The 14330-nt window shown below is 40.3% G+C and overlaps 1 protein-coding gene across 1 annotated transcript in view; it reads left to right on the forward strand.

Moving 5' to 3' along the window:
• The window catches only part of LOC310922088 (connector enhancer of kinase suppressor of ras 2-like), a gene marked incomplete at its 5' end in the record, with an annotated part of 327314 nt that overhangs the window by 230248 nt on the left and 82736 nt on the right, over positions 1-14330 (forward strand). Inside the window, 2 exons of the mRNA XM_083882408.1 lie at positions 1183-1251; positions 10604-10750. Of these exons, the coding sequence (XP_083738534.1) occupies positions 1183-1251; positions 10604-10750 (216 nt within the window). The remainder of the gene's footprint in view (positions 1-1182; positions 1252-10603; positions 10751-14330) is intronic.

The raw sequence follows: 14330 nt of genomic DNA on the forward strand, positions 1-14330 counted from the left end.
CTTCAGCAGGATTAGAGCCAGGCCACTCCCTCTGCCTGCAAGTGGCTCCTTTTGTGCTTTTCTTAGGAGTCTGTTTGCTTGGCAGGGAACTTGAACTGTTTCTGGAGGATTCTTTTGCTTTAAAAGTTTCAGCACTGTTTGACAAGGGCTAATCAGCCCTCTCCTCTCTCTGACCCTGTATCTCATGAGTCGAGCAAACTTCCCACCTTATCTAAGTCTCCTGGCTGAACAGCCAGCTTCCACTGGGATTTATTTTCCAAGGTGATGTCTCAGTTCTTTAATTCTTTGTGAGGTTTTTTCTCCTGAATGCCAGGTTGGTGTGCTGTGTGTCAGTAGAACACTCTCCTAAGCCAGTACACAGTGCAAACAATTTGCCTTGAATTCTCAGCTCTCTACTGCTGAGCCTGCTGATCTCCGGAATGTCCCTGATTTCTCTCACAGATTTAAGTTTTCATCAAAGCATCTAAAAATTATTTGTAAAATAGTAGTTGGCCATGTTTGAGTGGCTCCTCAATGGGTTTTAATCCATTTCCATGTGCTCAGAACAAGCTATATTTAGGACAAGGGAGTTTTTCAGCTCCAGGATCATGAAATTATGTGACTAGTGTGTGTACATAAAATCTCCTGAAGAGCAAGTCTCTTACATCCATTTGTAAATTACCACATTCTGTGTTCAAATGGTTCATGTAGCCCTGTCTTGGAGGTGCTGGAGCTGTATTTGAAGGTGTAAATGCAATACCCTGTGTGTGCAGAGTATCTTCAGTTCCCTTCAGCAGTAACACTGCTCTGTAGAGGACTGAGCCCTGATTTCTGTCCCACACATGGCTGCTTCAGCCCTGTCCCAGGGTGTATTGTAACAGATTTAATTCCACGTGATGTGAATTCACCCAGGGTATTCCCAACAAGATTGTGACTGCTCAGCTAAACACAATGGAATAGCTCAACAGGCCAAAAATGACAGTTGGAATTCTAGATGGGAATGGCAAATGGAATTCTAGATTACCTCATCAAATGTTATCAGAAAAAAAAATGTTCCTTATGAACATGACCAGTTACCATTATTTGACAGCAATAAGACTTCTTTAGGCACAGCTTTCTTGCCTCCTTCAGCATTCATTGTTTTAATTCCTGCTCTTTCCTTCCACCTCCTCTCTAAAGTAAATTTTTCTCTCTTGTCCTCAGTCTCCTGCTGACCAGTGTAAGAAAATTCATGTTGGTGATGAGGTGATCCAGGTCAACAACCAAACTGTGGTAAGTATTTTGGAAATTCTGTGCTGCAGCCTTTGCCTGTTCCCAGTGGTAAAAAGTACAAATTCTTCTTTATCCAACTGTATTATTATTGTTGTTATTTATGTCTTTTAAACATCATATTCACTGCTTATTCTTAATAAGAAAAGGCCCAAATTGAGTCCATAACCAGCCCAGAAGGATTAAGTGAAATTTACATTTTGCACAGCTGTTGTTCATCATCATACTCTTCTTATATAAGGAGATCCAAGAATATTTCCTTGAAGTTCTTAGACTTCTCATTATGCACTTGCCAGCTGGTTTAACTTTTCCTCTTGAACAGAATTTTACATTCTGTTTAATGCAGGATCCAGATTAATAATGCAGAAGTGATGTAACAGCCGTGTATTCTGAATCTGTTGGGGGGAAGTTATAAAAATGATTAAAGTGTTGATAGAAATCTGCCAGGTTTGGGGTTTGGGTATTCTCGGATGGAGATTTATTTTTAAGATACCAAATAAGCACGTGGATGCTGAACCTCAGTATTGCAGTATGTAATTGAAATATAATTTAAATTATATTATTACAGGTTGTTGGAACATCAATGAAAGTTTTAAAACTCAAATGATCATATTAAATGAATATGATTTTATCTAGAAAATACACTGGCCTAGTTCAGTCAAAACCAGAATAAATGGCGAAAGGAACAGGTGAAAGGAACACTGGTATTTATTATTTCTTAGGCATGACAAGGACAATTAGTGACAAGGACAATGATAACTTCCTAAGAAATTTCTAATTTATCTATTTCACTTTGTCCTGGTGAACCCCATCTCCAGACATAGCAGCAGCAATATTAAAAAATCTCTTTCCATCTGTCACTTGTGTGAAGTGGAAATATGAAAGTCTGGCTATAAAAATCTTAAGATTAAAGAGCAAATATGTTCTCTTGAAAATAAGTATATCTTATTCATTTACACTTTAAATGTTAATGCAACACACAGCTCTTATCTGTATTAGAGAGTTGTCATAGTTACAAGCTGAAATATGCATTAGACTGGCTTTCTCCATCAAACACACTCTTCAAGTGACAGATCTGATTTAATCTTTACTCCCATAGGTGAAATCCCCCATTCAGCTTCTCAAGAGTTGGCTTTTTTAGCAACTCTTTCCATGTCTGTTATTACAGCAGATTCAAGGTGGTTGCTACTTGTAATCCCTTTCCACCTGAGGGCATGGGACCAACAGCTGAGTCAAGTGCCATAAACGACTTTTTTTCTAAAAAAACCCAACATAATATATTAATTATTCATTCTGAAGTTCCTAACAAGCCAAGGAAAAAGATAAATGGCACTGGTTCTTTTGGAAATTTATTCTTGCTTTGAAATGGCTGGGAAAGTCTCATTATGTCTTCAGTTTGGAAAATCAGGCAGTAATAGTGAGTGTTTGCGTGGTTCAGAGGTGCATGTCCAAGTCTCACCCCTCACAGATTAGAAGTTTTAATACTTTAAATATCCCTTAGATCTTCAAGTGTGTCCTTTAAGTCACTTCTGGCACTCCTCTCTGCAAACCACCCTCAGCTGTGCTCCTCCTTCCCCCGAGTTATCATGTTATGATGATCCATATTTTGCTTATAATTAGCATTATTTCTATTAGTGGACTGGAGTAATTCAAAGGCAACAGCTCATTACATTTCCACATAATCAATATTCTAACATTAGCTCATAAAAAGGGGTGTAACCCATTTGAAATTAATGACTAGGGGGTCAGAGAACTTGCAGATCCTCTGGTGTTCCTACAGGTTTTCCAGAGAAGATTTTTTCTGTGTTATCCTAACCAAGACATTTGTTTAAGATTGATATTTCTGTAGCATTTCGGTACCAATATTTTCTATTATATCAAATATAAATCCCCTTCAACACAATGTGTTTGGAAGAACTTGTTCAGAAGATGGTTAGAAAATGTCATTTTGTCCTGCCACTGCTGGAAATACTTCCCTGAGCAGAGAAAGTATGGATCTCTTTTAGCAGACTGCAGTCCTATAGCTGACTACCAGCACCATTTATTCTGATTTTGACTGAACTAGGCCAGTGTATTTTCTAGATAAAATCATATTCATTTAATATGATCATTTGAGTTTTAAAACTTTCATTGATGTTCCCGCAACCTGTAATAAATTGCTCCGGCAGTTAATTATTTGCATTGCTGGGGGGAAAAAAAGTCATTTTATTTGTAGTCTATATTTGTCTGGCACAAGCTTCCAGTCCTTTGATCTTGATGTATTTTTATCTCTTAAATTGGAGAGCAGGTTTCTCTTTTAGGTATTTTCAGGATGCAATCAAATTAGCTCATCACTTTTTTTTAGTAAGGTGGATAATTTAGGCACTTCCAGTTTGTCATCCTAATGCATGACCCTCCTCAGCATCCTCTTTAAATCCTCAACTGTGGCACTCTGCATTTTTCACAGGGAGTTATGGAGCTGTCCAGGGCAAGGATTCACTCATGGGTAGGGCAGAACTGTGGTGCTGAAAGAGTAAAAATGAGACTACAGAGCCCGGAGCTGTTGCAAGGGAGGATTAGGTTGGATTTCAGGAAAATCTTCTCCCCACGGAGGGTTGTTGGGCACTGAACAGACTCCCCAGGGAATGGTCACAACTTTTTAAAGTTTTACTTGACTTTTCCAATAGTTTTTCAATGGAGTTGAGAGTTAAGAAGTGTTCAGGAGTACAGTGGAGTGTTCAGAAATGTTCAGTGTAAAGGAGAGCTGCTTCCAAATTATGTAACGCAACAACTGAAAAAGTGAGAAATAAAAGCCTTTCCACGTGGAACCTGGTCAAACCAAGGAACACTCTGTAATACAATTACAAAGATCAAAGAAAAAAAAAATAATACTTTAAGCAAGAAATTAATTAAAGCAGGCAATTCACCACTGGCTGTTAAGATCATTTAATCATTATCCAATTTCCTTATTTGCTTTTCTACTTGTTCTTCTTGCTTATAAGATTTTAATAAAGCAGCATAAGAAACCCTAAGTTATACATTCTAAATTACTGCCACCCTAACTCTTTATTTTTCCCTGCAATAACAACAGGCATCAGTTCTCCCTGTGCCTCGTAGATTGCTACTTCCTCTCCCATAAAATTATACAGAAGTACTAAAGATGCCACTGTAGCACTTCTTTGTTTGCAAAATTAGCAATTACTCCTTAAGTGGTGTATTTTCTGCTGCTTAGTTGAAATAGTAGATTTTATATTGTAATTCTTTTTCAGCATAAAATTATGAAAATTAAATTGTGTTAATGTTCCTTTTTGGATAGTTTTTTCAGACAATGAAAATATTGAAGATCAAATAAATATTGATTCATCTACATGACCACCTGTAAAATATTTTGTCTACTTCTGGATAGAGAAGTAATTTTTAAACAAGGGAAAACTGAATTTCTCTGTCTTTTTTTTTTTTTTTTTTTTTTTTTTTTTTTTTTTTTTGATGAGGGTTAGAATTTGAAGGTTTTTTCATAGGACAGAGAACAATAATAAGGCCTTTAGTAATTCCTGTTGAAAGCTCGATGTTACTCAGCAGCACCTGGCAAGACTCCAGGAGTCAGAATGTAGTAATTAATCCCAAACCAACTGAGCACCACAGAGCTGATGTGACTGAAAATGGCAAAGATGAACTTGGAATTAATCGGGAACAGGTTTCCAGGAGAAACTGAGTTTGGATACCATTGTATTGACATTAGTATTATCTTGTCTGAAATACTGTGTGATCTTCAGGTCATTTACAACTATCAAAGGTGTTAAGTTAGATAGGAGCATTAAAGAAATGTAATGGTTAAAAAGGAAAATGTGTCATCTGTCTCATAGGAAGAGAAATTTAAGGATTTCAGTTTGGTTAACTCAGCCAGCTGGGGCTGAGACAGAATTCCTCTTTATCCACAGACAGAGACAATAAAGACCACAAAGAGAAAGAAACTCCTTAAGGCATAAAACACTTCTATGTCAGAGCAAGAGGCCACAGAAATATCTGTAATAAATCTGTTGTGTTACATGTTTCTTATATTCGCTTGAAACAGCTGCTGGTTTCAACTAAAGTAGTTGAATTTTCACATTCGAGGTTGTTCTTTGGAACGATGGATCCTGTGCTTTCAAGGGCACAGAAGAAAGATGGGGACAGACTTTTTAGTAGGGTCTGTTGTAGAGGGGCAACAACTTTAAACTGAAAGAGGGGAGATTTGGACCAGATATAAGGAAGACATTTTTTTGCAGTGAAACACAGGCACAGGTTGCCCAGAGAAGGTGTGTCTGACCCATCCCTGGAAGCATCCAAGGCCAGGATGGACAGGGCTCTGTGCAACCCACTTGAGAATGTCCCTGCTCCTGGCAGGGGGGGGTTGGACTAAATGACCTTTAAATGTTCCTTCAAACCCCAAATATACTTTGATTCTAAATACATGATCAGCAGCCTAATGCCCTTTGATACTGTTCATTGTCAAATTACATGCTTGAAATTAAGTGTGTCAAGAGCCTGGCACAATGAAATCATTTCAGCACTAATTTATTTGTGTGAAGACAGTCATTGAATTAATACCCTCGGTGTCTATTTGCTGAATTGTAAATATGAGTCCTAATGAGAGCTCATTTTAGGTGGAGGTAATTCTGTAAATGTAGTGCCAGGTCACATCATCTGTGTTTCAGCACACTCTGTATTGGGAAATGCAAGCAGAGGGGGAAAAAAAGGGACAAAAAATGTCATGAGTATTTGAACTTCTTTCCCCAAAAGATGTCTTTCTGTTCCCAAGCAAAGTGCCACATTGCTTATTCTCCAGATTCTGCCTTTCAGAAAGGCTCAGTAAAGCCTCTCTTCCAGTAGTAGATCTTGCTGCTTCTTGGATTCTTGCTGTGTTTCTCCATTAGTTAATGAAAATAACTAGGTAAGATAATGGGAGAACATTTAGTTTTCTATCAATTATTGTTAAGAGCAGCTCAAATATTAATGAGTGCATCAGCTACAGGTGTTAATGACAAGCTTCCTGTTCAGTGACAAAAAAGTATTATGATCTTCCAGCACATTTTTGTCTAATAATAATTTTGATTTCCATGTTAATCAAACCAGCTCAATTAATTCCCTAATGAGGCAAAGTGAATTACTTAAAATATGAAAAGATGATAGTCTGCTTCTGTAAAAAAAGGTTGGGTTTACACAAGCTGGGGTTTTTTTAATGCAAATAATGAAGAGAGGTCAAACTTTGCAGGTTCAAGTAAATATCCAGATGGCTTTGCTTATGTATTTAAAGAGTCATGAGGGGAAACATCTGTCCTGATTCCTGTGAGGGGTTCCTGCAGTCAGAGCAGAATTACTTGTTTTCATGTGGTGTGCAATATAGTGGGATATAAATATTTAGAAAATATTTGGCACAACTGATTTCCCAACCAAATGCCTGACAAGAGAGCTTTAAAATTCCTGTTAGTTATTGCTCTGTCTCCCCACCCCAGGTAACAGCAAAGCTGGCAGGTGATCCAGTGAACAGAACAGGCACAAGTCTCCCAAGCAAATTAAGGTGTGACCTCTCTTCCTTCTCTGAGGTGCACTCAGTGGTTCTGTATTTCTTAAAACTTCCATTTTTCTGAGTCCTGATAGGGTTTGGTAAGGCAGTGAAGGAAGTGAGGAACCCCATTCCTGCCTTGTCCCCAGAATTTTCAGGGAAAGCAGAGAAAGGAACAGATGCCTCCCTCCACCGTGCACCCCCAGATCCACCATCTGAGCTAAATTTTACTTTGAAATTCCTACCAAAACAAATAGGTATAATGTGTTTGGAAGAAATTGGCGGGGAGGTGAATAACTGCTGTGGGAGTTCAGACCACTGGAATCCTCTGATAAACACCACCATGCTCAACAGCTCAGCTGTTTTCTCAGTTCCTTTTGATAGACAAATATATCATGAACTTCATGCCTCTGCAGACACCCAAAAATGCACTGATTTTTTTTTTTTTTTTTGTCTGCGTCTATAAGCATTAGGAATTTTTTGTACAAATTTTTCATACAGATCTGCAGTGAGTCATCCTCAGGCAGGTAGGCTTTATTTTAAAAAGGGAGAAAAGGTGCTTTTCCAGCATGAACAGAGTCTGTATTTATAACAATGCTGAAATCCCTACTGCTGGTAGGATGCATTCCAAATCTCATTCATGCAAATCCAGATCTTCTGAATGAGAAGAGGCAAAGTCATTTTGAGGAGAGTCTAAAGAAGATATAAAAAACACTGCTTTGCTCTTAATGAAAGTGGGTTATATTTTACTCATGTTTTTCTGAACATATTAGTTAAGGAGTCCTACAAAATTATCAGGTTTGGGTCTACAAATTTACCTCAGCATTGTGGAATTTCCTGGTAAAGGAATTAATTATTTTAGAAATTAATATTTTTGGAACTATTATTTTTAAAGTTGCTATATTCCTTATTTTCCACCACATAGTTTCTATGAGAAAACTAACAAATCCTTTAATATAGACAGTAGTCCACAGGTTTCTTTTTACCTGGAGCTCTTCTTTCCACACTGAGGATGTACAAACAAATAAAAATTAATGACTGTGGCAATCTTAAGTGTAAACTATGAAAATTTCAGACATCTGCCTGCCTATGAACCATTTTGAGTGAAATCTTTTGCATTCTTCTAGGTTTCTTCCATCTTTAGCATCTAAATTAGCATCCATTTTCATTTATGGAGGAAAATAAAAAGTATCACATTGGTCTTTTATTTCTTCATTATTCTAATTTTAATTTAACTTTCCTTGATGAAATAGCTTACCCCCTTTTGTAGAATTTGATTTTGACTGTATGTGCTAAAAATTTTAAAGGAGCAAAATACCTTTCTGGAGAATGCGTCTTACCAGAGCTAGAAGTTAGTAATTCCTTTAAAGACTGATTCTTTAGGACTAAATGTCAAAATCTGACTCAAGGACTGGTGTTCAACTAAGATTTTAAATCCACTGTAATGACTTCTCTTTCTTCAAAGATATTTTTAGTAATAAAATTTATAATAACTTCTCCAAATTCCTGAGAGCATTTTATCATCACCCAGTAGTAATGACTGCAGCCGGTCTTGGTATTAATGGTTGTGTCGTTAAGGTTCTCATTGGAATAATTTATCATTAACCTAATTATTTATCATTTGTTTCTAAAAGGAGCCCATGGAACTCTAAGGATTTTGGCAATCTGAAAATTACATCAATCTATAAAAATCAAAGAGAGTTCCATTTGATTTCTATAATTGGGTAAAAGAGCAAAAAATTATATGGCCCCTGTCCTTTTATAAATACAGCCCAAACTGGAGGAGTTTTTGGGATGCAAGCTGCCATCCTTGCATTTGTTTGGATGTGACCTATTTACAATTACTGCTGCTTTTTGGTTTCCTGTGGCCAGTGCATTTTTAAAAAAAAAAAAAATTAATAGAACAGCAGCAATAAAAATAGAACAGAACTTTTAAAAGCTTTTAAAATCCTTTTTTGGAATTCCGACACATCTTGCAGTTCTGTCCCAGGTGGATGTTCACAGTGGGATCCTGGCTTTGGCCCACTGTGGAGGCAGCTTGGAACCTTACAGTCTGTATCCCAAATTCTCTTCAGCCCTTAGAAGAGGATTTTAGTTCAAATCTCTTGGAGGTCATCTCCTATTATTTTCCCTTCACCTTTTTGTGTAATCAGATATTATATTCCTCTAAGAGGAAGTCATTATAAACTCCACCTGATATAACAAGGGGGTGAACATAGACTGCTCTGTGTCTGAGCAGCTAAATAATTTATTTTCCTGGTTTTTAATAGCAGTGGGAATTCACACTTTGGTCAGAAGAGAAATTATTATTAAAATGTTATTAGTAAATTCTGACAAGTCAAACATGGCCAGTATAAAAATATTTACTGCTTGCATATATGAGTGCTTGTTCTGGTTTGGGTTGAATTAGGGGAGAACCTCCAAGGAATCCCCTAATAACAAAACCTCTACCACCTCTCCCCCAACCCTGGGTTTGGGAAAGAATCTCTTGAACAAAAAGTGGAAAAAACCGGTTTATTAACAAATAAATAAACACCCCCCGACACAAGGGAAAAAAAAAAGAAAAAGCTCAGGTTACTGTGAGGGGGAGGGCGCAGAGCTTCTTTCACGGGCCCCGGAGATCCTCCTCGGACTCCTCCAGCCAGATCAGCTCCGGGTGCCGGTCCTAAATCTTAAAAAGGGGGAGGGGGGAAAGGGGAGAAGAGGGAAAGGAAAAAAACAAACAAACAGAGCACAGAGGCGGCAGAAAGAAAGAAAGAAAGAAAGAAAGAAAGAAAGAAAGAAAGAAAGAACGAAAGGGCAAGAAAATAGCAGAAATTGCGAGCAGCAATGCAAGCCTAACAGCCAGGAAAGCCAAGCAGCAGCGAGGAAAAAGCCAGCAGAAAAGTGCCCGCCCAGCTAACAGGGAAGGGACAGCTCTTAGACATAACAAAGGAGTCCACGATATGGGATAGAGAGCACTGTCAGCCCAGGACAGTGCTGTTCCTGTTCTGGGATACACTAAGCTTTTCATTCTCACAAGTTCATTTCATGGCTGATGCAGTTGCCTTGGGAAGGTTGTGTCTGGGAATTGCTGTATGGACACAGCATTCTAATTCCTGCTCAGTGCAGGTCTGCTCAGATTTGTGGGAGTCACAACATTTATGGCAGGTCTTTACCATGGCCGTATACTACTGCTCTGACTGGAATAGAAAAGGCAGAGGAAAGAGAAAAGCCCTAAAAATAACTTTTCTGGTTTTGTGTATAAATAATTAATGGTAAATTCCTATTTAAATAATCGAGATGATTAAGAAATGTCTCTAAAAAGTTTTTTTCTGGGTGGCACATCCTTACAGTACCAGTGATGTCCTTTTTTATGGCTCTGTTTGCAATTTACAGTAACTTGGAGACTCATCTGTGTCCAGGGTCTGTACAGATAAACCAATAAATGATCATTTATCTCCAGTCAGGATCTTACAGCTCTTACATACATGCTACATATGTTGTTCCAGCACAGTCTGGCTTCCTCCTCAGCACTCACTGTTGCAACTCAGAACCCAGATTGAAATGATTTCATGACTTCTAGACCTCATCTTCTGATTTAAAATATTCAGTGATCTCACAAGTTATTGAAAGGATAACAGTGTTCACTTCTGCCTTATTTTGTTCAGGAACATGGCTAAAGAAAAAAAAAATCCAACTGCAGCAGCATGATTTCAGTCCCACAGAGTTTATAAAATCTGTTTGTTTGCAAGGTGAAGGTTGTAATAGACCTTGTTGGTTAACAGAACATTTCCTTCACATTTCAAGTTAAATGGAAAGCTTTCAAACTTCAATCATGGACTTTTTCCTTAGGTTGGCTGGCAGTTAAAGAACCTAGTAAACACACTGTGGGAAGACCCAAATGGAGTGATTTTAACCTTGAAAAAACATCCTCAGAATACCCTGGTTTCTGCTCCTGCCCTTCTGAAGAATGTGAGGTGGAAACCTCTGGCACTGCAGGTAAGGCGGCTGCTGCAGTGCTGCAATGTCATGGTAAATCCTTTATTCAAGGGAAAACACTGGAATTTTACCTTCCAGTGGAAGGAACAGGAGCCTCTCCCAAACTCCTCTGAAGCAGAGTGCTGAGATAAATGTGGCAATGATCAGATTGTTTTCTCCATGTTTTGGTGACTTTGGGAGCCACAGGAACTCAGACAAGGAAAGAACATTTACAGTTTTATGAGGAGCAAGGTTCAGTGGCTGCTCTGCCTGGCAGAGGCAGCAGTGCCTCCCTGTTTCCATTATTTCACAGTCAGTCAACTACTTGTTTGTAATCAAGTGTGTCAGATCTATTAAATTCCAGGAGAACCCTGCTTCTGTTGCACACCTCTCATGCAGTTGGAGTTTTTGGTAGCAGGGATAATAGAACCTCTGGTATTTTCTGTGTACTCATTCCATGAAAACCTGCTGATGCAAAAAAAACCCCAAAAAAACCCACCCCAAACCTGTGAACATCACGGCTGCTCCTTCCTACAGCAGGAAAAACTGGCTGAAACACTGAACTCAAAATATCATTTTTAAAGGAAAGTTTTGCCAGTAAGTCAGTAACTATTGATGGTTGTCTTTAATGCCATTTAACATCCTGTAAGAAGTTGATACACTTCCATAATGTGGAAGCTTCTCAGAGCTATTTTGTTTGGTTCACATGATACATGAATGTGTTTCTGAATGGTTTTTAAATTAATGAAACAAAACCCTTCAAGCTTATCCAAGCAGATTTCCTCCCTGCCTGGCATTTTTTAAATCTTTCATTTCTCAGAGTGCCTACACAGTGGCTTCACTTAAGGAGTTTGTGTAATCCCTGCAGCCCATGAATGCTGACGGTGGGATTTAGGGCCACGTTTCATTCTCTGTGACTGCCCCTGGGGGAGAGGAATGGTGCTGAGGTGTCTTTCTCTGCCTCGGCTAGCCCTGACACCTCAACAGTAAAGGGGGCACGGCTCGGTAGCAGGGTGAACCTCACCGACCCTGTGAGTTCTTGTCTTGCTTGAAGGAGTGAAGCAACGACGGCAGGAAAAAAGAGGAGGCTGTTCTGGGTTAACTGCTGGCTTTATTCATCAGGGTATCTGCCCCAGCAGACACCCCTCAGCAGAAGCAGCGGGGGAAAAACGAGGGAAAAGAATCTCTTTGAACCCCCCCAATGCAGCACCTTTTATTGGGGGGAGGAACTCAGGGATGGGTCTAACTGGGGACAAATCAGGGGCCAAAGGGGCATGGCTCTCTGGATAAATGACATACATAGTGACAAATTAATAACTCAGGTGGGGAGACAGCTGAAGTCTTGTCCAATCACTTGGGGTTTTTCATGGAACTTTCCAGACTTTTGGGAGAGACCCCAAAGTGACAGACAAGGCCCAGGGGCTGGATAACTTATGACTGACATATAACTGGGGTTGGGATGAAACCAATGAGGGTGGAACATGGGTGGCATGGGGCAAACCATTATAACTTATAAAAATGAACTTAATACAAGGAACAAATACATACATAAACTGATAAAACCAAACTCACACCACTACATCTCCCCCTTTCTTTTTATTTAAAAGGACGTGGACTGCATTCGAGAGGAGGGGTACTCCGACTCGAAGGACAGATCTTCGTCCCATTGTTGGTCAGAGTGCCATTCCTCTGAAGGAATGGACCATTCTCTTAAATTGCCACCTTCCTCAGATGGAATGACTCCTTCTGGATCTGATCTATTTGTGGGAGCCTTTACTACAAAAACTTGGCGTACTTGAGAGGGTGTAGTGGTGTTGGAAATTAAACAGACAATTACACGTCTAATTAATATAAAGGTAAATAAAATACTGACAAGGACAATCCAAATTAAAAGTCCAGCTTTGATCCTTGACCCTGCCCATTTAGAAAGTCCCCAGCTCTCAAAAAGTTCATCCAGCCAGTCTTCAAGCTTTTCGTTGCCACCGCCGACCGTGTTTGATGGCGCTGTGGATGGAGACGACTGATTGACCCAGGCGTCTGTCGTTGATTGTGGGACAAACCCTCCACTGGTCGGTATCTTGAGGCTGGCGAGCAGGAAGAGCTGCAGAAGGCTGACAGCCAGAGGGACCTCCATTTGGGACAGGGAAAGATCTGGCACAACTAAATAGAACTTGAAACAACAACACGATTAGAGAGCCAATTGGGAAAGGGTAAGGGGAGGGAGAACTCTTCTTGGGAGTTTGTACCCCTCTTTTTCCTCCGCCAGGACGCTACTGTGACTTGTGACACTTTTTGTCCGGAGACTTTGGGAATGTAGGGCCTCACCCACTTGGAAGGACTCCACCGAAGTCCAGTGGAAGTGGAGACACAGGCGTACCCACGCCCCTATGTCACTAAACTGTGAGGATCTTCTGTTCTCAAAGTTTCCGGGTCTTTGACAAGGACCTTTGGCCTTGCCTTTAGAGCCAGTTGTTGATTTCCTGCAAAATGGTACACGATTGGCGGGTTCAGCGCCTCGAAAGAACAATTCAAGAAATTAATGGTGAACAGGGCCTTGGCTAACTGAATTGAAAGGGGTTCAACTTTCAAAACTTGTTGCTGTTGACACAGGACCCTTTTTAGATCTTTGTGGGTCCTTTCTACGATTGCTTGGCCTGTCGGGGAATGGGGGATGCCTTTTTTATGTTCCACTCCCCATTACTGCAGGAAGCTGCGGAACTCCTTGGATTTGTACCCAGGCCCGTTATTGGTTTTGAGAGACTTTGGGATGCCCAGGAAGGAGAAACCCTGGATCAGGTGTTTGATTGCATCTCCAGACTTCTCTCCTGTGTGGGCAGAAGCATAGACAGCACCAGAAAAAGTGTCCACAGAGACATGCACGTACTTTTGTCTCCCAAACTGGGAGAAGTGCGTGACGTCTGTCTGCCACACCTCGCAGCTGTTTAGTCCTCGGGGGTTCACTCCCCCACTCAGAGTGGGGAGTGCATGCTGTTGACAATGGGGGCAGGTGGCCACAATTGCTTTGGCCTGGTCTCGGGTAAGGTTGAAACGCCGAACCAGGCCTGGTGCATTTTGGTGAAAGAGTTGGTGGCTGATCTTGGCCTGCTCAAAGATGTTGGGCAGTGGGGCCATTTCTGCAGGGGCAGCTAAAGCGTCAGCCTTTCTGTTTCCCTCAGCAATGAACCCTGGCAAATCCATATGCGACCTCGTGTGCATCACATAGAATGGTTGCTCTCGGTAGGAAATCAGCTTGACCAGTTTTGAGAGCAACTCAAAGAGTGTGGTGTTGGACACTTCTTGCAATATAGACTGTTCTGCTCTGGACACTACTCCTGCTACGTAAGCCGAATCAGTTACCAAATTGAATGGAACAGAGAACCTCTCAAAGGCCCTGACAACAGCAGCCAACTCAGCGACTTGAGGCGATCCTTCAACCTCAGCAACATCTGATTCCCACCGCTGAGTTTGAGGGTCTTTCCAAGTCATCACTGACTTGTGGGACCTTCCGGATGCGTCTGTAAAAACAGTCAAGGCATCGAGAGGTTTCTTGCTCTGAACACTTTTGAGAGGCAATGTAAATTGAGCATCCTGATTGAAAATT

This window comes from Zosterops lateralis, assembly GCF_965231275.1.
Source record: "Zosterops lateralis genome assembly, chromosome: W".
NCBI lineage: Eukaryota > Metazoa > Chordata > Aves > Passeriformes > Zosteropidae > Zosterops > Zosterops lateralis.